At 37.7% G+C, this 21,461-nt stretch overlaps 1 protein-coding gene across 4 annotated transcripts in view; it reads right to left on the bottom strand.

Moving 5' to 3' along the window:
- LOC140714544 (uncharacterized) overlaps positions 1–21,461 on the bottom strand; it is a 153,601-nt gene that overhangs the window by 57,827 nt on the left and 74,313 nt on the right. For all 4 annotated transcript variants that reach the window (XM_073025819.1, XM_073025822.1, XM_073025821.1 and 1 more), the window contains 3 exons: positions 6,718–6,789; positions 6,566–6,621; positions 116–239 (listed from right to left, as the gene is read on the bottom strand). In XM_073025819.1, coding sequence (XP_072881920.1) covers positions 116–239; positions 6,566–6,621; positions 6,718–6,789 — 252 coding nt within the window. The remainder of the gene's footprint in view (positions 1–115; positions 240–6,565; positions 6,622–6,717; positions 6,790–21,461) is intronic.

Raw genomic sequence — 21,461 nt, 5'->3', positions numbered from 1 at the left:
ATACAAATTTGATAGAAAATATAAATGCACACACAGATTGATATAATTTTATAAATAAAAAATTACAAGTATTAATAATGCTCACATTGAATTAGTATAAAATAATCATACTTACAAGTTCCTTCTTCATGTCAATGCAATTATTGGCTATGTTAAGGATTTCAAGATTAAGGAACTGTTTGGAAAAGCTGCATACTGACTTCAGCTGGTTATTGGCCAGATTCAACACCTGCAAGGAGCTGAAAAACACCAACTGTTAATGTAATAGAAGTAATAGCTAAGAGACTGAGAAATCACAGGAAGGATGCATTCATTCTTCATAAGTATGCAAAAACATCATAAAATTAATAGTTTTCAATGCATTATTGAATGTTAATATTTTAATACTATTATTTATGAAGGTGCTATTTTTAAATATATTTCACAAGTATTGATCAAATAGCGAACATTGTAATATTCTTCATTAAAAAGAGAAATACCATCAATATATTCACTGTGTGTTATTATATTATATAGCAACATCGATCAGATCCTCTCTGTGATTTAGGTAATGATGCATGCTCCATAAAGAAATTAAAAACTACATCATCATTAGCAGCAATCAGTCCTGAGAAAATAATATAATCAAGAAACTGAAAGAGAAGGTCTCTTATAAAATCCATACTGGGCAGTGAAAAAGCCCAGCAACACTCCAGAACCTTATGCTCTTCTTGAAGTTCAAACTGATTAAAAAATCAGAATAGATGGCTAAAAAGAAAACCTAATTTTATAATACAAGATTAATAAAATTCATTTTTACCAATTGTATCTATTTACAAGCAACAGATTATTCCCAAAATGAAATCACTATTTGAGCATAAAAGAAATTACTGATGGAAGGAAGGATGTCAGCAGGATTACAAATGGAAGGCTCTACTCTTTGAACATTGCCATCGGATCTTTTAGATCCACTTAAGCAACAATAGGATTTAGATGTTTGTCGAGCTTGTATATTCAAGAATAAATTATGTTTTGAGCCATAACTTACCTACATAAAGATGTCACCAAGGCCAACATTCCTACAATACCTTACTTATTACCCATTCAGTTTGTTTGGTACATGGAAAACCTAAATGCAACACCAAGTCCCAAACCAAAGGTACTTAGTGAATTTAAAGCTGAAAAACCTAAATACCTATTAATGTTACAGAACATTATTTTCTGTTCCCTTTGTATTGCATTTGAAGCCTTCAAAACTTAATTGAACAAAAAATTGTATTTTTGACATTTTAGTGATGTCCCTCTATGTTTTGCACATTTAAATTTCCAGATCATAAAACTTGATTTCCATTCCCAATATATGGCAATCACAAGCAACATGTTCTGAGTTACTGAAAAGATTTAACAGTTTAGCACAGACTGGATAGGCTGATCGACCTGCCTCTGTGCTGTAATGCTCTATGAATCTATGGAGTGGATGTTAACAGCATAGTCAACGTCAAATTTGATCACCCAAGACGAGGTTTGTCTGAACTGACAATACAAAAAAACTAATAAACTGCAAATCTCAGCATGCAAAGAAAAAATAGATGTGAATTATAAGAACATGCTGGTGACAAAATTAAGTACTTTTGCTAACTCCTGCAAGAAAATGTCATGTTCTAACAAGCACCAGAGCCAAAAACTCAAATTCTTCTTTTTAAAAACAGTATTTTTTACACAAGAAAAACAAGTTGTATTTACATAGAACCTTTAGCATAATAAAACCATTGAATTCACTTCTTCAGAGCATTAAATGAAACTGACATTGAGCCAAAAAAAAGTGCATTAAGCGAGATCAACAAGAATATGGTCAAGAGATTTAATGTAAAAAAAATTGGTTTAATGGGAGTCATCAACTTCAGAGGCTTAGGAGATATTTCAAATGATTGAGCCAAGATATTTTAAGACTTGGCTACCAACAGTGTGGTATAGGAAATGAAAGTTTTCAATTATATATTTCTTATCCTTTGTTACCAAGACAGAACATTAACTTGAATACCCACCAATGCAGCAAAGCACACTGATAACATGATAGTAAATAACAAACTTGACGTGTAGACCTCTGATAACTCAAAAGGAATGTCAAAAGTAAGGTTATCAATTTAAATTTACAAAAGGGCACATGGATTAAAATGAACTCTGTAATAGAATGAAACGCTATAAAGCCTCCGTGTGGAAAATTAGCAACAACCTAACAAGTGGAATTTTCAAGAAATCAGCTTTTACAATTTCATAATGGGAAAAAAATGTTGTTGTATATCAGTAAGATTTGACTATGCAGATGATGAAACTCCAGTAATTACATACTGTACTTGCATGTAGATTTCACATTAAAGTTCTCAACTCTTTATTAAAGAGGACATTATAATATCCAGATCCTTTACTCAACCCATGAAGGTTTAAACATCAACATAAATATCTGCTGCTAAAGATGTGTAAAGCACAGACACTTAGATCAGTCAACATAAAGTTGGAATGTAAATATTCTTTCAAGAATCCTTGCCAGTTTTGCCAGTTTAAGCTGCAACCAATTCTGTTGCCTTTCTCCAATTCCAATGCCAACTTGGAAAGGATAGAAATCGAGATCACTTCTTGAATTACAAAGATGACTGATCAAAATCAGTTTGAAATATTAAATAAACTGTGCAACTACAACATCCACATTGCAAAAATGAGCCATTCAAAGAAAATGAAAGTTTCCTATGTGTTTTTTTAAACTTATCTCTCTTTTGCATACCCTATCTTACTTTACACTGATTTCAATAGAGAATAAAATGAAATAAGGAAGTAAAACTGGAACCTGAGCCAAATCAACATTTGAATATTTAAAGTCAGCAATTCCTAATGGCAGAAAATTTCAAACAAGAAGTCAAACATATTGCCCCACTCCTAGGGAACCAAAGAGGCAACAAGTCAAAACAATAGTGAACTCCTAAGTTCTTCTCAAAGTGTAAATAATGCCATTGTCACTGTCTATTCCATTTTGCGGTTACTGAGGTTCAGCATTTGAAACAGATAAAAAGAATGTTGAGGGAAAAAGATTATTTCAAAAATGTCGATTTTTGAGATTAGAATCTGAACTCTATACAACCTTACTCACATGGGTCAGATGACAGGGCTGATTAATATATTTGACTGCTTAATGAATGCAACCAAGGGGAGGGGGTCAGAAATGGAGCATGGAGAGGGTAGAAAGTGTACAAGGGAAAAGAAAGCAAGGAAGCATGCACGGGAAGGAGGCAGAAAAGGGGAGGTGAGGGAAACATGCAAAGGGGACAGAAGAAAAACATGTGAAGGGGAAAGGAGAAAACAAGCACAAGGGAGGGGAGAAAGTAAATGGAGAGTGAGAGATAAGATATAGTGAAGGGGAGGGGTAGAAAAGGAAAGGAAGGAGGAAGAACAGCATTAGGGAGGGTAAGAAAAGGAAACAAAAAGGGAAGTGAAAGTGGGTGAAGGGGAGTGTGAAAATGTGTGAAGGAGATGAACGGGAGAGGGAATACAGATTGGTAAAGGAAGGAAAGTGAGTGAGGAGGGTAGGCAAGTGAGAAGGTTGAGCAATGGAGAGCAGAGAAACAGGAAAGGAAAGCAAGCTAAGGGAAGGGGAGCGAGTAAGCAAATGAAGGAAGGGGAGAGGGAAATGAGTGAGGGGAAGGGGAGAGGGAAATGAGTGAGGGGAAGGGGAGAGGGATGCGAGTGAGGGGAAGGGGAGAGGGATGTGAGTGAAGGGAAGGGGAGAGGGATGCGAGTGAGAAGGGGAGAGGGATTTGTGAAGGGAAGGGGAGAGGGATGCGAGTGAGGGGAAGGGGAGAGGGATGCGAGTGAGAAGGGGAGAGGGATTTGTGAAGGGAAGGGGAGAGGGATGCGAATGAGGGGAAGGGGAGACGGATGCGAATGAGGAGAAGGGGAGAGGGATGCGAGTGAGGAGAAGGGGAGAGGGATGCGAGTGAGGAGAAGGGAGAGGGATGTATGAAGGGAAGGAGAGAGGAATGCGAGTGAGGGGAAGGGGAGAGGGATGCAAGTGAGGGGAAGGGGAGAGGGATGCAAGTGAGGGAAAGGGGAGAGGGATGCGAGTGGGGGAAGAGAGAAGGAAGTGAGTGAAGGAATGGGAGAGGGATGCGAGTGAGGGGAGGAGAGAGATGTGAGTGAGGGGGGAGGGAAGGGTGAAAGGGAAGCAAGAGAGGGAAGTGTGAGGGCAAGGGGAGAGGGATGTGGGTGGGGAGAGAGGGAAGGGAGAAAGAGAAGGGAGAGATGGAAGCAAATTAGGGAAGGGTGAAGAGAGAAGTGGGTGAGGGAGAGAGGGAAACATGTGAAGGGAGAGAAGGAAGGGGTGAGGGGAGTGGGAAACAAGAAAGGCGGAGGAATGTAAATACAATGGAGTGGGAGGAATGTGAGTACAAGAGAAGGGAAGAAAAGCCAAAACCATGTGGATGGGACAAGCTGAGTACTGAAAGCATGTTGGGTCATCATAGGATGGGTGGGGAATAGTAAGTCATTTTCAAATATCTGGTTTCAATCTGCCAACTCGCCATCTCAATCCACCGATCAACAAGCAAGACAATGGAGAGAACCAGGCACTCCAATTCTAATCTGCAAAATATGGTGATCTTCTGTCCTGTTCTAGCCCCCTGCTACACTCCACCAACTTCAATTTATATTACAAATCCTCAAATCTCCCAGATTAAAATAAAAAAATAAAATAATAATTAAGGACAGATTTATTGTTACCCACAGTATTAAAATTGCTATATATAATGCAGCCAGTATATGTAATTTACAGTAGGAAGAATTGTAGCCTTCTAGGAACAGAAGGGTGACACATGTAAGGAATGTACAAAAAGAGCATGAATAATTTGTCTAACAGCACATCAGCAAGCAGCTGTGCCACCAAAGGACAGGGTCATTCATTATCTACCAAAACTCCATCTGCTGCACACACAAACTGGGGTGATTAGAGCTAAAAAGGGAATAAATTTTAAATATTTTGTTGAGTAATGAACATTTGCATGAATACTAAATGTCTGGAATAAAATCCACAGAATTGTTGATTTTGTAATAAATAATAAATTAATAATACTTTTGTTATAAATATTGAGATTGGATAAGGCTGAAAACACTGGAATACATGTTACATCCATTAGTGGATTTAGGAGAAGAAACACTATCTCATTAGGATTTTAATTTATGCCATCAAGTAAATATTATACAATGTTAGTTATGATTTTGAAGCATAAACTGCACGAGGAAAAAACTGGATCAATAACAATGTTAAAAATAAATTGGATAAATTGAAGCCTTGTGGATATTTCACTTATTTCACTAAGGGTAGCAAAATAATCAACAATACATATTCCTCCATTATAGGTTAAACACCTTTAACCGAAATACTTGGGATTGGAAGTGATTCTGGATTTTGGAATATGTGCATCAATATTATGAGATAGCTTGGCGATTTAGACCCAAGTCTAAACACAAAATCCATTTACATTTCATCTAGTTTTTATGTACAGTCTGATGTGATGGAACTGGGCCCTCCACAAACCTTCAGTGCTGAATGATGGACCCCCCAACCCTGACCACATCTATTACCAGGTTCCAGTGCTGTGATTGACTTCATATTCGTCAATGATTTCAAACAGCTGCCTGTTCCACAGGAACTATGACGGGGGGGGGGGTAGTGTTATGTAGTATTTTTAATAATTTTGTGCATTAAACAATAATGTGTACATTGAACCATCAGAAAGGTAAGCTATTGCTACCTCAACCTCTTGATGGACAATCAGTGGCTGTTTGGTATTGCCATCACTCCCAACTGAATTATATGTTACCGGTTAACAGCCTTTGTATTACATTTGCTCATCATACATATGTACTGGTGCAGCCATTCAGAGTGTTAGATTTTCATCAGCAAGAACCTTGGCAAACACATCAATGAATTTCTCTGCTGCTTCATGATCAGCAGGCACTTTATCACTACAAATCTTTGAAAATTTAATGCCGTGCGTTTTCTTAAATGTCTGCAGTCTACTGAATAGTCACAATTACCTTCAATTTTCAGTTCATCCTGATAGATCTTCGCTTGTTTCATAATCAGCATACGGTTATGTGACATATGTTCACTCCAACTCTGACAAATCCACTCTTTCAATACATGATTAAAATTTTCATTTCTCACTTTTTCTATTTTTTATAAACTTCTGCTCATTACACATGTGAGTCACTTCTCAGAACTGTCTGTGGTATGCAAAGATCTGCACATCACCTGGGAATACTCCCAGCACCAGGTGCAATTTTCCATTGTGACATCAAACAATTTCGGATTTTGGAACTTCGGATTACCTGCAATACATTCTATGATTTATCTAATTTAGATTAGTTATGCAACTGGAATTAAGTAGGATCCATTGTGCAGTAGGAGCAAGGGGAGGGGGAAAGATGTGGGAGAAAAACAATGTTTGAGGTTATCAAACACAGATTATAGAAAAAGGATGCCTTTTCTTAATCCAAGCTTTCTTCATAGTTTTATAAAATTATTCCACAGACAAACCTCAAAACTCCAAGACTTTCGGTGCTGTTTAGAACATTGTTGGAGAGATCAAGAGACTGCAGAAAAGTAAAAACAAAAATTCACATCAATTATGACATATGAACATTGTTCGATAGGAATAATTGGAATAATGGGTCTTTGTAAACACTCACAGTTAAAGTTTCCAGAAAAGACAGTCCTTGGACTTCTGATATTTTGTTATTGGATAAATCAATTTCCTGTAACTGAAAAAATAACATAATTAGAAAACAAAATAAATGGATCAAAATTCACATTGATTGAATCCTTGAGTTCAGTTCCCCAGTAAAAATTGCACTTCATAAAACAATCCAGTATTTCTTCTACATCACACAGTGCCAGCATAATTCCTGCCACCTCCACCTCACTATACTATACATTGTACTCACTCCCCCCTCCCCACCACACTAGTATTTGGCCCATCCACATCACTAACCTGTACCTCAAATCTAATCAACCCCAAAAGACAGAACTATCAATGGCAGTAAACACACAAGCCACACCCTACTAATCATAAACACTCTGAGTTCACCCTCAGAAGTGTACCAACCAGCGCAGGTTTTCAAGTTCAGAAATGTGCATCATCAGTAACTTGTGACAAAGGCTTTGGCAGTGTGAGTTTTATTGGCATTGATTGATTCCACTACATTAATATTATTCGAGCAAACCCTTTGCAGAGGAATATCCTGAAAACAGATTTTAGTACCAGAACATAACAAGTAGTTAGGCCCTGCCCATTGCTAAATAGTGTTACTCTTTATACTGATAGACATAACAGATTACTTACAAACAGCTTGTAGTTATTGTGATTAGACAGTATACAACATGGACTACATAATAAAGGATGTAGGTATGTAAGACTTTGTCATTCAAAAAGAATTCCTACCATATCTGTCAACAATCACTAAGATGAATCAAAATCTAGGGCTAAAAATTGTTTAAATTTACTTAAAATCAAATAACTATCAAGAACAAAATTAAGGATTACAGCACAGTTTTCTTTTTTAAAATCTTTTTTATTAATTTTAAACAAACATAAATGAAACATGAATACAGAGAGTTTGAGAGTACATAATAGTTTAAAGTATAAATACAAACAGATGATAACCCATATATAATAAACTCCCAAACTCATAGTAATTATGAAAAATGGAGTAAATAAGAAAAAAAAAACCAAAAAAAGAAAAAAATACCTAACCAACATGGGCCATTGCATTATATCAAATATACACAGTAGCGTCAATAACTCCGCACCTCCATCCAAATAATTAAGGATAATAAAAGTAAGGTTTAGGAAAAGTCAGTTTAGCTCATATGAAAATGTTGAATAAATGGTCTCCAAGTTTCTTCAAATTTAACTGAAGGGTCAAAGATAACACTTCTAATTTTTTCTAAACTCAAACAAGAAATAGTTTGAGAAAACCACTGAAATATAGTTGGAGGATTAATTTCTTTCCAATTCAATAGGAGAGATCTTCTAGCCATTAATGTGACAAATGCAATCATCTGCCGGGCTGAGGGGGATAAACAACAATTATCCACCATTGGTAAACTGAAAATTGCAGTAATAGGATGCGGTTGCAATTTGATCTTGTTACGTAACCCCGTAACCAGGTAACTTACCAGCAAAGATAGATGGATCAGCTGAGTTGGATGCTACTATTTTCAAACGTTTTATTCAAAAAGGGCACAAACGTATGGTTAATACAAAACATTCAGATCATAGGCATCGTCAAACTCAATCTAAAACACCGGTGTAACCATAATCAATCAGAAATAAGCTCTATAGTTGTCTAGGGGTAATACTGAGTCCAACTGAAATATAAAGAGTCACTCAGAAGTTTGCAGGCTTTTCCCTTTTGGGAACCGCTGGGGTTTTCACGTTGTAGAGAGAAAGAGATGATTTAGAAAAGATGAACACTTGCCCGTTGTCTTTGCAGAGCAAATCCTTGGAATCAGGGGAGCAGGCTTCCCTGTTGTTAGTTAAAAGCAGTCTTTCGTTGGTTCTAGCCACAGATTCAAAATTCGGAATCTAACGCACGTGGCTTCCTTCAAAATGGCTTCCCGCTCCCACGGGAATCGATCTCGTGCTTCCTTGGTGTCTCCTGGGTGCGTCTGAGGGTTCCCTCCCCTCAGACCCTCCTTTATACTTCTTCACGGGATCGCAGGTGTCAATGTCGTTGCAGGTAATGCGATCTCTCTCTCAACCAGCCCACTTTGCCCGAGGGCTTTTCACGTGGTCTCCATGAGACAATAGTCAATGTCGCCGTTATCCTGCTTCTTGGGAGAACGTGGTCTTCAGCACGTCTCTCTCTCTCTCTCCCCCATTTTCCTGTGTCTATTCAGCATGTCCTTTTCTCTCTTGGGTCAGTTGACCCCCCCTTGACTAGGGTTCTTGCGATTCTCACAAAGGAGGGGGCCAAGGGCATAACAATATTCAGAACTGTTGAAATAGTACTGAAAATATCTTTCCAATAATTTTGCAAGCAAGGGCAAGACCAAAACATGTGGATCAATGAAGCAACTTCAGAATGACATCTGTCACAGGTTAGATTAACATAAGAATAAAATCAAGCAAGTTTATCCTTGGACATGTGAGCCCTATGTACAACCTTAAATTGTATTAAGGCATGTTTAGCAAAAATAGAAGAATTGACTAATTGTAAAATTTTCTCCCACTGCTCAGTGGGTATAAGACAATGAAGTTCTTTTTCCCATTCCTTCTTAATTTTTTCTGATACTTCTGGCTGTATTTTCATGATCATATTATAAATGATGGCTACTAAACCCTTCTGGCATGGATTCGGAGCTAAATTTTTTTCTGTAATGTCCATCGGACATAATTTCAGAAAAAACTGTAACATATTATTCAAAAAATTTCTAACTTGCAAGTATCTAAAAAAATGAGTTTTAGGCAAATTATATTTATTAGATAGCTGTTCAAAGGACATAAAACTTATCTAAAAATAGATCACGAAAACATGTTATACCTTTTGTTTTCCATAATACAAAGGCTTGATCCATAAAAGAGGGCCGAAAAAAAAGTTAGATATAATAGGGCTTGATAAGATAAACTTATTCAAGCCAAAGAATTTATGAAATTGAAACCATATTCGTAATATATGTTTAACTATAGGATTAGTTACTTGTTTATTCAATTTAGATAAAGCAAAAGGAAGCGAAGATCCTAAAATAGAAAACAATGAAAAGTCTTGTACAGATTTACATTCCAAATTTACCCATTGTGGGCAAGATGCTGTAATCGATTCTTGTGTCCAAAATATTAAGTATCGAATATTAACTGCCCAATAGTAAAATCTCAGGTTTGGCAAAGCCAAACCATCCTCCTTCTTAGGCTTCTGTAAATATTTTTTACTTAATCTAGGATTTTTATTCTGCCACACATATGAGGTTATTTTGGAGTCAATAATATCAAAAAAAGATTTAGGAATAAAAATTGGTAATGCTTGAAATAAATATAAAAATTTGGGTAATACTATCATCTTAATAGCATTAATTCGACCAACCAATGACAAAGATAATGGGGACCACCTGGTAACAAGTTGCTTGGTCAATTAAAGGTAAAAAATTAACTTTAAATAAATCCTTATGTTTCTTGGTAATTTTAATACCCAAATAAGTAAAATGATCTGTGACAACTTTAAATGGTAAATGTTTATAAATTGGAACTTGCATATTTAATGGAAATAATTCACTCTTATTAAAGTTCAGTTTGTAACCAGAAAAGCTACTAAACTGAGCAAGCAAGGACGAAATAGCAGGAATAGATCTCTCAGGGTCAGATATGTATAGTAACAAATAATCAGCATATAATGATAACTTATAAGTCCCTTCCCCACGGGTAATACCAAAAATATTAAGTGATTCACAAATGGCAATGGCTAAAGGTTCCAAAACAATGTCAAATAATAGAGGACTTAAAGGACAGCTTTGCCTCATACCACGGGATAACTGAAAAAAAGGAGATCTCTGATTATTGGTAAGAACCGAAGCCAAAGGTTTATAATATATTAATTTAATCCATGATATAAATTTCAGACTAAAATTAAAATTCTGCAACGTATTAAATAAATATGGCCATTCAACTCTATCGAACGCTTTTTCAGCATCTAAGGAAATGACACATTCTGGTATTTTAGATGAAGGAGTATAAATTATATTATTTAATTTTCTAATGTTAAAAGATGAATAATGATTTTTAATAAATCCGGTTTGGTCTTCAGAAATAATTTGAAGTAATATATTTTCTAATCTAGTAGCCAAAATTTTGGTAAAAATCTTAGAATCCGTATTCAGCAAGGATATAGGCTGATAGGATTACAGTTTTCTGACAATTCAGACAAATCAAAGGAACTATTGGTTTATTTTATTCTAAGAATTCCATCTACATACAAATAATTGAAATAAAAATAGGAAAGCATTTTATTTAGTGTGTTCCATCATTCTATGAAATAATGACTTATCCCTGTCCTAACTTTGTATGCCCTCCTTTCCCAATGTTCTTCAATGTCTTCAGGAAATAAAAATCTATCAACAACTGACAAAATTAACAACTGACACAGCATCAGTGGTAAGTAGCAGGGGAGATAATCAAAAGACTACCACACTTCTAAGTGTATCCTAACTTTACTTCTGAACAACTGGCTTTAATTCTTAGACCATGACAACCCACAAGTTCTAATATTTGAAAATATCTCTTAACCCTTTAAACTTCAAGCAATCCAAATCTGGTTTTTTGTAATCTGAGGAGTAAATGAAATCATGCAGCATCTCAATCTAGAGTGTCCAAATTTTAACATTACCTACCGGTACTTAAAAGTAAATGTTCACTATGAGCATTGGAACTAATTTGGAAAATTTAGCCCGCCATTTTCCAGTTCTCATGTTTAATTCAGGAACAAAACAATTGTCATTTTAAATTCATGCCAGTTTTTCAAAACAGTATTCTATTTTTGTAGTAAGTACCACTGCGATAATTTCTATTGTTCTCTGTCATAAAGTGTTACCAAAACTACCCTACCTAAAGTGAAGAATGAACTTCAGAAACTGTCGCTAAGTTGGGACAAGGCAAAAAAAAAAATTGGAAAAGAAAAGCAATTCTGTTAAATTCAATAACTTGCAAAGTTACCATTTATATTAATTTCTAGCAGAGGACACAGCTTAAAATACGTACCGGGTAATTACTTTCTATAACATTTAAACCATGCTGTGAAATCATACATGTGAAATAGTGTAACCACTATTTTTTCTAGTACAAATCTTTTGGTGCCCTTCAGTTCATTATCAGTTGGTTTGTGGCATCTGCTGCAGAAGCAGATGGCTTTGGGGTTTGGGAATGGGAAGGCCATCAGTAAACCTCAACAGCACTGAGAGGGAGATCCTGAAAGCAGCTCGAAGTAGAATGGGTAGGAATGCTTGAAATGGCCCAGTAGAGCCCTGGCGTAAGAATCTATAATTTCCCAGAATCAAAATTTAAGTAAGGGCTAACCAAGCACATGCAAAAAACAGCAGAAATATAAACTTATTTGCTGATAACTGGCCATAAGTGCATCATACAATCAGACTGCTAATGCATGCATAAAAGAATGACAATGAAACATTAAGATACAAAGAAATTCGAGAGCGTCAGAAGCAGAAGTGAGTGTAGTTGTTATTTCTAAGGAGAAGGTGCTTGGGAAGATAGATAAGAAACCTGGACCAGATGGACTATACCCGAGGGTTCTGAAAGACGTAGCTGAAGAGATTGTGGAGGCATTAGTAATGATCTTTCAAGAATCATATATTTTGGAATGGTTCCAGAGGACTGGAAAATTGCAAATGTCCCTCTACTGGAGTGGAGAGAGTGAGCAGTTTCAAGTTCCTAGGTGTCAAGATCTCTGAGGACCTAACCCAGTCCCGACAAGTCAATGCAATTATAAAGATGGCTAGACAGCGACTACATCTTCATTAGGAGTTTGAAGAGATTTGGCATGTCAGCAAATACACTCAAAAACTTCTATTGATGTACTGTGGAGAGCATTCTGACTGGTAAGGAGGGGCTACTGCACAGGAGCAGAAGAAGCTGCAGAAGGTTGTAAATTTAGTTGGCTCCATCTTGGGTACTAGCCTACAAAGTACCCAGGACATCTTCAAGGAGTGGTGTCTTAGAAAGGCAATGTCCATTATTAAGGACATCCAGCACCCAGGGCATGCCCTTTTCTCACTGTTACCATCAGGTAGGAGGTACAGAAGCCTGAAGGCACACACTCAGTCAGGAACAGCTTCTTCCCCTCTGCCATCCAATTCCTAAATGGACATTGAACCCTTGAACACTACCCCACTTTTTAAATATATATTATTTGTTTGTTTGTTTTTTTAAAAAAAAATTTATTAGTTTTTCCAAAACATTTTACAAAATTAAAAACCCCAAATCCCAATGAGGAGCATTAATACAGAGCAAGGTTAAGCATACAATAACAATATGCTACAGAGGAAGAGAATTTAACAAAAAAGCACCTAAATTAAAGACAAGTGAGCTTAGTGTCCTCCCCAAACCCCACAACACAAGAAAAAAAAAACAACAATTCCAGACCAACCACCACACAATATAGAGAGTATAAGTCCGGACAGTCAAACTCCCAGACTGTGAATACGCTTAGCAACAGAGGATAATAATGCCTACTACCAGAAAAGAAAGGGAGCTGAAAGCAAGGGACCGAAAAGAAAAAAAAAGCCCTAGTCAAGAGGAAGGTTATGAAAGTACTCGATAAAAGGCCCCCAGATCTTATGGAACTTTAAATCCGAATTGAGAACTGAATAATGAACGAGTATGAGTTTCTTGGAGGAAAGCAATGTCAGCTTTGAGTTGTTTAATATGTGAGAATACCTTCCTCCTTTTAACAGGGTGGTTCAGTCCCTTTACATTCCAGCTCACAAATTTAAGTGCACTTGCCATTATCAATTACTAATGCATAAAAGGCAGCAGGCATATAAAAAATCAAGCGGTACAATAGCAGTCTGGGAGCAGAGATGTAAACATAGATTCGTAAGGTCAAAATATAAACATGTCCTAACCAATAAAGAAATGTTGGAACTGGAAAACCCACCCCATCCACACAACCCAAAACTAGACGGCTACCAAAACAAGTAGCTAGCTCTACCAAAGAAATTAACCCAAATACAACTTCTAGATCTGTGTCATTGACAGCAGTTCCGTATAAATGCTATAACAAACAGTAACTAGTTTATGCACTAGGAAACATAACTACAGATTAGAACACCTTCTGCTGAGATATACAACTTAATACAGAGAAAATCGGAAAAAAACCAAAACTAATCTACCCGCGAAATATTATAGAAGGATAAAGTAAGAGAAAGGGGAAAAAAAAGGTAAGAAGGAAAAAGAAAAAAAAGAGGAAGGGAAAATTGTAAATTCAAGACGAGTATTTATCAACCGTTTACTGAGAAGGGAGAAAGAAACATTCAGAGAATGGAAAAAAAAGGGGGTGAAGAAGAGAAAAAGATAAAATAAATAAGTATTTAAAACAGAGGAAAAATAAATCAGCAGTTGAACTGTGAACCGACAAACAGGGAGGCCTTCACTAAAGACTTCAAACCTCCAAAACAAGTTAGATTTAGTTGTAGAACTCTGTAGGTAAAGTTATACAGAGGTGAAAATAGATTACACACACACCAAATCCCGGGAGAGATTGTCAACAGCCTTTAGAGTTTCAGTGAATAATGTCTGAGTGATTCAAGTGAATTCCGAGTCCAGAGAAAGTAATTTTACTATGAGGAGTACTTATCCACCATTTTAGGAAGTCCGATCAGATTCCGAAGATGACTGGATAGCCGGAAGACTTGCCACAAACGCTTCGGCTTCCCTCGCTGATTTGAACCACTTGAATTCCCCGGTATTAAACTTGATTCTTAGGTCAGCAAGATTACGAAAGGAAGGTTTGAAACCACGATCAAAAAGCACTTTCATTATGCCTTTATACTCAGCGCGCATCTTTAAAGTCTGGGGTGCAAAATCTTCCACAAAGCGAATGGTTGTATCCTGGAAAGAAAAAGAGCCTCTGCGACGTGCCTCCACAATCAGACTGTGTTTTACCTGGTATTGATGGAAACACAAGATTACTGGTCACGGACGAGTGCCCAGAATTCCGGGGGGTACATTAACTCTGTGTGCCCGTTTGAGCTCGGGCGGGTTTGGAAGCAGATCCTTCCCGAATATCTCACAGAGAAACTCGGCGAAAAACTTCACGGTTCACCCCTTCTCAGTTGCCTCTGGTAATCCCAGAATTCTGATGTTGCAGCGTCTGCTACGATTTTCGAGATCCACCATTTTGGAAAGAAGTTTATTAGATTTTTCCTCTAAGCTGGAACAGAGAGTCTCCAAGTATCGAACCCGACTTTCTAAAGCTTCAGAAGTCGAATCGATGCGAGATAAGTGTACAGCATGTTTGTCCACTTTATCGTTGATCCGATCCAGTTTGTCTTCTAACTGTTTGAAAGCGGTTTTAATTTCCTTTAAGATTTCGTCTCGGAGATTTGCAAGCGCCTCCATCGTCACGCCCGACGAAGTCGTAGTTTCTTTTCTCCCGGATTTACAGCTCTTGCTAAACATTGTAGGTTAGATATATTCACAGGCAAGTAAGAGATACCGAAATAATTCCTATCTAAGCTTTATAAAATAGAGACATTTAGTGCAAAGGTAGCGACAGTAACGGAACAAAAGTTCGGAGCAGCTAAGCGAGCGCCATCTTACCGGAAGTCACCTTATTTCTGTTTTTTGCATATTTAATCTAGTCAATATACATATACTGTAATCGATTTATTTATTTTTTCCTTAATATTTTTTGCAATATTATGTATTGCACTTAACTGCTGCTGCTAATTTAACAAATTCACAACACGTGCCAGTGATAATAAACATGATTCTGATTCCACTCTTTAAGAAGGGAGGGAGGCAGAAGAAAGGAAATTATAGGCCAGTTAAACTGGCTTCAGTGAGTGGGAAGGTTTTGGAATCCACTATTAAGGATGAGGTTTTGGGGTACTAAGAGGCACATGACAAAATAGGCCAAGGTCAGCAGGGTTTTCTGAAGGGGAACTCTTGCCTGAATCTATTGGAATTACAGGCAGGATAGTCAAAGGAGAGTCAGGGAACGTTGTTTGCATGGATTTTCAGAAAGCCGTTGAAAAGATGCCATACATGAGACTATTTAACAAGAGCCCATTGTATTACAGGAAAGATACTAGCATGGACCGAAGAGTGGTTGACTGGCAGAAGACTAGGAGTGCGAATAAAGGAGGCCTTTTCTGGTTGGCCTCCAGTGTCAAGCTGTATTCCACAGGGGTAGGTGACGGGAATGCTCCTTTTTCTGTTACATGTCAATGACCTGGATGACGGAATTTGTGGCCAGGTTTGCAGACAATATGAAGATATGTGGAAGGTACGTGTTAAAGAAGTAGAGAGTCTGCAGAAAGACTTAGATAGATTGTGAAGATGGGCAAATAAGTAGCAGATGCAAGATAGCATAGGGAAGCCAATGGTCATGCACTTTTGTAGAGGAAATAGAGACAGACTATTTTCTACACGGGGAGAAGTGCAATGGAACTTAAGAGACCTTGTGCAGGAATCCCGAAAGGTTAACTTGCAGGTTGAGTCAGTGGTAAGGAAGGCAAATACAATGTTAGCATTCATTTCAAAAGGACTAGAATATAAGAGCAAGGATGTTTAGGTTTTATAAGGCATTGGTCAGACTGCACTTGGAGTACTATGAGCAGTTTTGGGCCCGTTATCTAAGAAAAGATGTGCTGCATTGTAGAGGAGGTTCATGAGAATAACTCCAGGAATGAAAGAGTTAATGTATCAGGAGCATTTGATGACTCTGAGCCTGTACTCATGGATTTTAGAAGAATGGGTTGGGGGGAAATCTCATTGAAACCTAATGAATATTAAAAGGCGTAGATAAAGTGGATATGGAGAGGATGTTTCCTATAGTGGGTGTGTCAAGGACCAGAGGGCACAGGATAGAGGGATGCCCATTTAGAATAGAAATAAGAAGAAATTTCTTCAGCCAGAGGGTAGTGAATCTGTGGAATTCCATGCCACAGATGGTTGTGGAGGCCAAGTCAGTGAGTATAATTCAAACAGAGCTTAACAGGTTCTTGATTAGTCAGGACGTCAAAGGTTATGGGGAGAAGGCAAGAGAATGGCATGAGGGATAATTAATAAGACATAATAGAATGGAGGAGTAGATTTGATGGGCCAAATGACCTGATTTTGCTCCTATGTCTTCTGGTCTTATGACTACAGCTCAGGAGGCCGCAAACCTAGCCTGCTGTGTCAACACCTTATACTTGCAAAGAAGTCTATTACCAGTTCTCTGTTCTTCTTCGCTGGACATGGAAATGAGTTTTCCTCAAGTGAAAATCTAATTACACTGACTCTGTTTCCACTGCTCTTGCAGGCAGTAATTTTCAGATTATAACCACTCAAATCCACACCACCTTTTGCTCCCCACTTTGACTTCCCGCCACCCCAGTTGAGTCCCTTGAACATCTCTATCAGAACTCCATCCAAACTTCTTTGCTCCAAGGACAACATTCCCAGTTTCTCCAATCTTTCTTCACAGCTGAAATCCCTCATCCCTAGGCCATTCTAGTGGATCTATTCTGTAATCTCTCCAAGACCTTCAGATTCCTCTTTAAAAGAGACCAGAATGTTTGGCCAATTTTTACATCATAAACTTCCTGCTTTTTCTGTCTCCCCCACCCCTAGTTTATGAAAACCAGGATTCCATATGCCACACTAACCACTCTCATAACTTGTCTGTCACTTTCAAAATTGTATCTTTATGTCTTCTACTCCTGCACACCCTTTAGAAGAATGTTCCTTAGTCTACATCATGCCTCTTTGATTTTTCTGCCACTATGTTGTCACTTCAGAGATCTCAATATTAGGCTTAACTTGTCACTTGAACATCCATCTGTTAATCTGCCCATATCTTCTTGTAGTCTATTTCTACTCTCATAGAATCATAGAAATTTACATCACAGAAACAGGCCCTTACCGTCCAATTCTCTGTACCAACTGTGATCTCTGTCTACATTAATCTCATTTATCTGCATTAGCCCCATGTCCCTCTACACTTTTCTTATGTAATTATATGTCCAAGTGCCTTTTAAATGTGTAATTTTATCTTGCTTCTGCCATTTCACTGGCAGCACATTCCACTGCCCTCTGTGTGAAAAATTTATGCCCAGATCTTTAAATGTTACCCCTATCACCTGAAACCAGTGACTGCCCTGGAATAAAGACTCTATCTACACTGCTCATGATTTTATAAACTTTTATAGTGTCTTCTCTTAGACTTCTCCATTCCAGGCAATATCCTGGTAAATCTCTTCTGCACTCTCTATTGTACCACATCCTTCCTTTATTCCCTATATACCCATGACTGTGTCGCCACCCATAGCTCTAGTCTACTAATTAAATTTGCCAACGACACTACATTGATTGGCCTTATCTCAAACAATAACGTGGTGGCCTACAGGGAAGAAGTCATCACTCTGACACAGTGAAGTCAAGAAAACAACCTCTCCTTGAATGTTGCAAAAACAAAGGAGCTGGTTGTGGATTACAGGAAGAATGGAGACTGGCTAACCCCTATTAATATCAATGGATCTGGGGTTGAAAAGGTAAACAGCTTTAAGTTCCTCGACATCTACATCATCAAGGACCTCACGTGGTCTGTACATATGAGCTGTGTAGTGAAAAAGGCACAACAGTGCCTCTTTCACCTCAGACAATTGAGGAAGTTGGTATGGGTCTCCAGATCCTAAAATCTTTCTACAAGGGCACAATTGAGAGCATCCTGACTGGCTGCATCAGGATCATTGGGGACCTGAGTCACCCCTATTCCAGCTGCTACCATCTGGGAAACGATACCACGGCATAAAAGGCAGGACTAACAGGCTTCGTGACAGCTTCTTCCACCAGGCCATCAGACTAATGAACTCACGCTGATTTGAGTGAATTCTATGATACATTGACTGTTCTATTTACTATACATTATTATAAATTACTATGATTGCACATTGGGCTATGAAGGCAAGCATAACAAAGTCCTTCTCCTTAATCCTTTATAAGTTTTAAAATTTTAAATTCTTTAAAATTTATATATTTTTCTAAATTTGATGCTATTTGCAACTGGTGAAATTTTAATATACACATCCATATACAAATCATTAATATACATCATAAAAGTAGTTGTCTTAGCCAACTTCCAAAGAACTATCCTCCTGGCAGAAAAACAAACATTTACCATGCTGTTTTTCTTGTTCAAATTCTGTAACAATGCTAACAATTAAATGTTTATTCCATGGAGATCAATTTTTGTTTTATTTTCTATGGGAGTTAGCCAACTGCTGCACGGTAGCGCAGTGGTTAGCACAACACTTTACAGTACCAGCGACCCAGATTCAATTTCCACCGCTGTCTGTAAGGAGTTTGCACGTTCCCTCCGTAACCATGTGGGACTCCTCCAGTTGCTTTGGTTTCCTCCCATGGTTCAAAGACCGATCAGTTGGTTGGTTAATTGGTCATTATAAATTGTCCTGTGATTATGTTAAGATTTTACTGGATGGCACGGCTCAAAGGGCCAGAAAGACATATTCCACGCTACATCTCAATAAATAAAAATAAATTAAAATCCACAATTGTTCCCTCAACTTTTTCTATTCACTCAAAGATTCAATCAGGTTAGTCAAGCACAATTTGTCTTCAATTTATTAAATTCATGTTAGCTCTCTTTTTAACTCAAACTTTTCTAAATGCCTATCAATTTTCCCTCTTACTATTGTTCCTAAAAGCTTCACTGCCAAGGTTAAACTGATAGGCTCTGAGTTGTATGGCATGTTTTTCCATCTCTTTTTTCACAAGGGTATCATGTATGCCATGCCATCTGATTCATTGTTCTTAAATGGATCACTGCCAACTATCACTATAATTTAAAGACCTGATTGTGGAGCTGGGATGAGTGACATTAAAACAGCTTCTCCAAACACCCACCCCCTATATCTGAACTATTAAAATATTGTTCTATATCTGAACTATTTGGGAGTGATTTGTGGATCACATTATTGTGAATATCTGTTACCCAAACTGCATAACGCAGCGGTGCACCCCTATTTCTTCTGCAAGAACCGCTGATTGAGAGAGATTCCTCAGGTCCAATGTGGGTAGATCAGATTAATGTAGATCAGTGAATCCCACACTTTTTTGGGTTACCACCCCCTTGGCTCCCAGACCACATTCGCAACACACATCTCCCTTTCCCACCATTACATAAAACTATAAAGAATTTTGATTTACGATGCACAGTGAAAGTAAGCAGGAACTGCAAATTCAAAGGAGTGATAGATAATTGCGAAAATTATCAAATCTGTTTCAATTCAATTCAGTTCAAGTTTGTCATTTAACCATTCGTGAATACTCATGAATACAGCCAAAGGAAACAGCGCTACTGTGGAGTCGAGGTGCAAAGACACATTACCAGCTGTCACACACAAGATTACAATCACATAATAAGAGTTCCAATGCCCTTCACCAAACCCCATCCTGCGATGATGTGGCTTGATGCCCAGACCTCCCACATACAGGTCAACAAACCTATATAGAATATATGGCTATGGGTATAAAATTATTTCTTAAATTACAATAAAACAATTTTCATCAACAATTTTAGAGCATAAATTAGCAGTCCAACTATTCATTACTTTATTGCTTTTTCACCTTTCAATGAGATGGATGGGCTTGGTGCAGAGATATCAGCTTCTAAAATTCAGGCTGAATGTCACTCAAAAGGAGTCTCAGATCGCCATGCACTTTTTTGCTGCTTTGAAAGAAGTTGGGTGACTGCACTGAAACCACACTCCACTGAATATGATATTGGAAAGGCAATAAAGAACTTCTTGACCTTTTTCCAGTGTTCAGGATAGTTCAGAGATTTCCTTCTGTAACCAAAACTGATTTTTTAAACCTCAGCTGCAGCTCAAAGTCATTTTGCAGTGAGATCAGTTCTTCCTCCACGTTTCCTATTGATTCCTCATTATGAGTGCTCAGGAATGGATTTATTACCCAAACTGGAATTTAGATTGAGAAAAGATCCTGAAATTGTCTGACTTGTCTTTATGCATCTCACCCAGGTGTGCACAATATATTGGAAGACCATCATCCAGTATTCTTTCTTTCTCTTCCAACTCAGAGTGGTTTGGAAATTGAAAGAGGTTGTAACGGCCAGTGTTGCACTTAAATAGCTTAACTTAGACAAAAGGGTGGAAACAACGGATTTGACTTTACATCACTTCCTTGCAATTGAAGACTAAATTCATTAAACTTTGCAAATAATTCTGACAAATAAGCAATGGCATGCCTATATATACACATGATTATGTGGCTAGGCATAGGTCAAATACCATCCATAAATTTGCTGATGATACAACCATTGTTGATAGAATCTCAGTTGGTAATGAGAGGGCGTACAGGAGTGAGATATGCCAACTAGTGGAGTGGTGACGTAGCAACAACCTGGCACTCAACGTCAGTAAGATGAAAGAGCTAATTGTGTACTTCAGGAAGGGTAAGACGAAGGAACACATACTAATCCTCATAGAGGGATCAGAAGTGGAGAAAGTGAGCAGCTTCAAGTTCCTGGGTATCAAGACCTCTGAGGATCTGACCTGGTCCCATCGATGTAGTTATAAAGAAGGCAAGACAGCAGCTATACTTAATTAGGAGTTTGAAGAGATTTGGCATGTCAACAAATACACTCAAAAACTTCTATAGTTATTCCATAGAGAGCATTCT

The sequence above is a fragment of the Hemitrygon akajei genome, chromosome 22 (genome assembly GCF_048418815.1).
Source record: "Hemitrygon akajei chromosome 22, sHemAka1.3, whole genome shotgun sequence".
NCBI lineage: Eukaryota > Metazoa > Chordata > Chondrichthyes > Myliobatiformes > Dasyatidae > Hemitrygon > Hemitrygon akajei.
The sequence above is the reverse complement of the archived record's forward strand: the minus strand, read 5'-3'. Positions and strand labels throughout refer to the sequence as shown.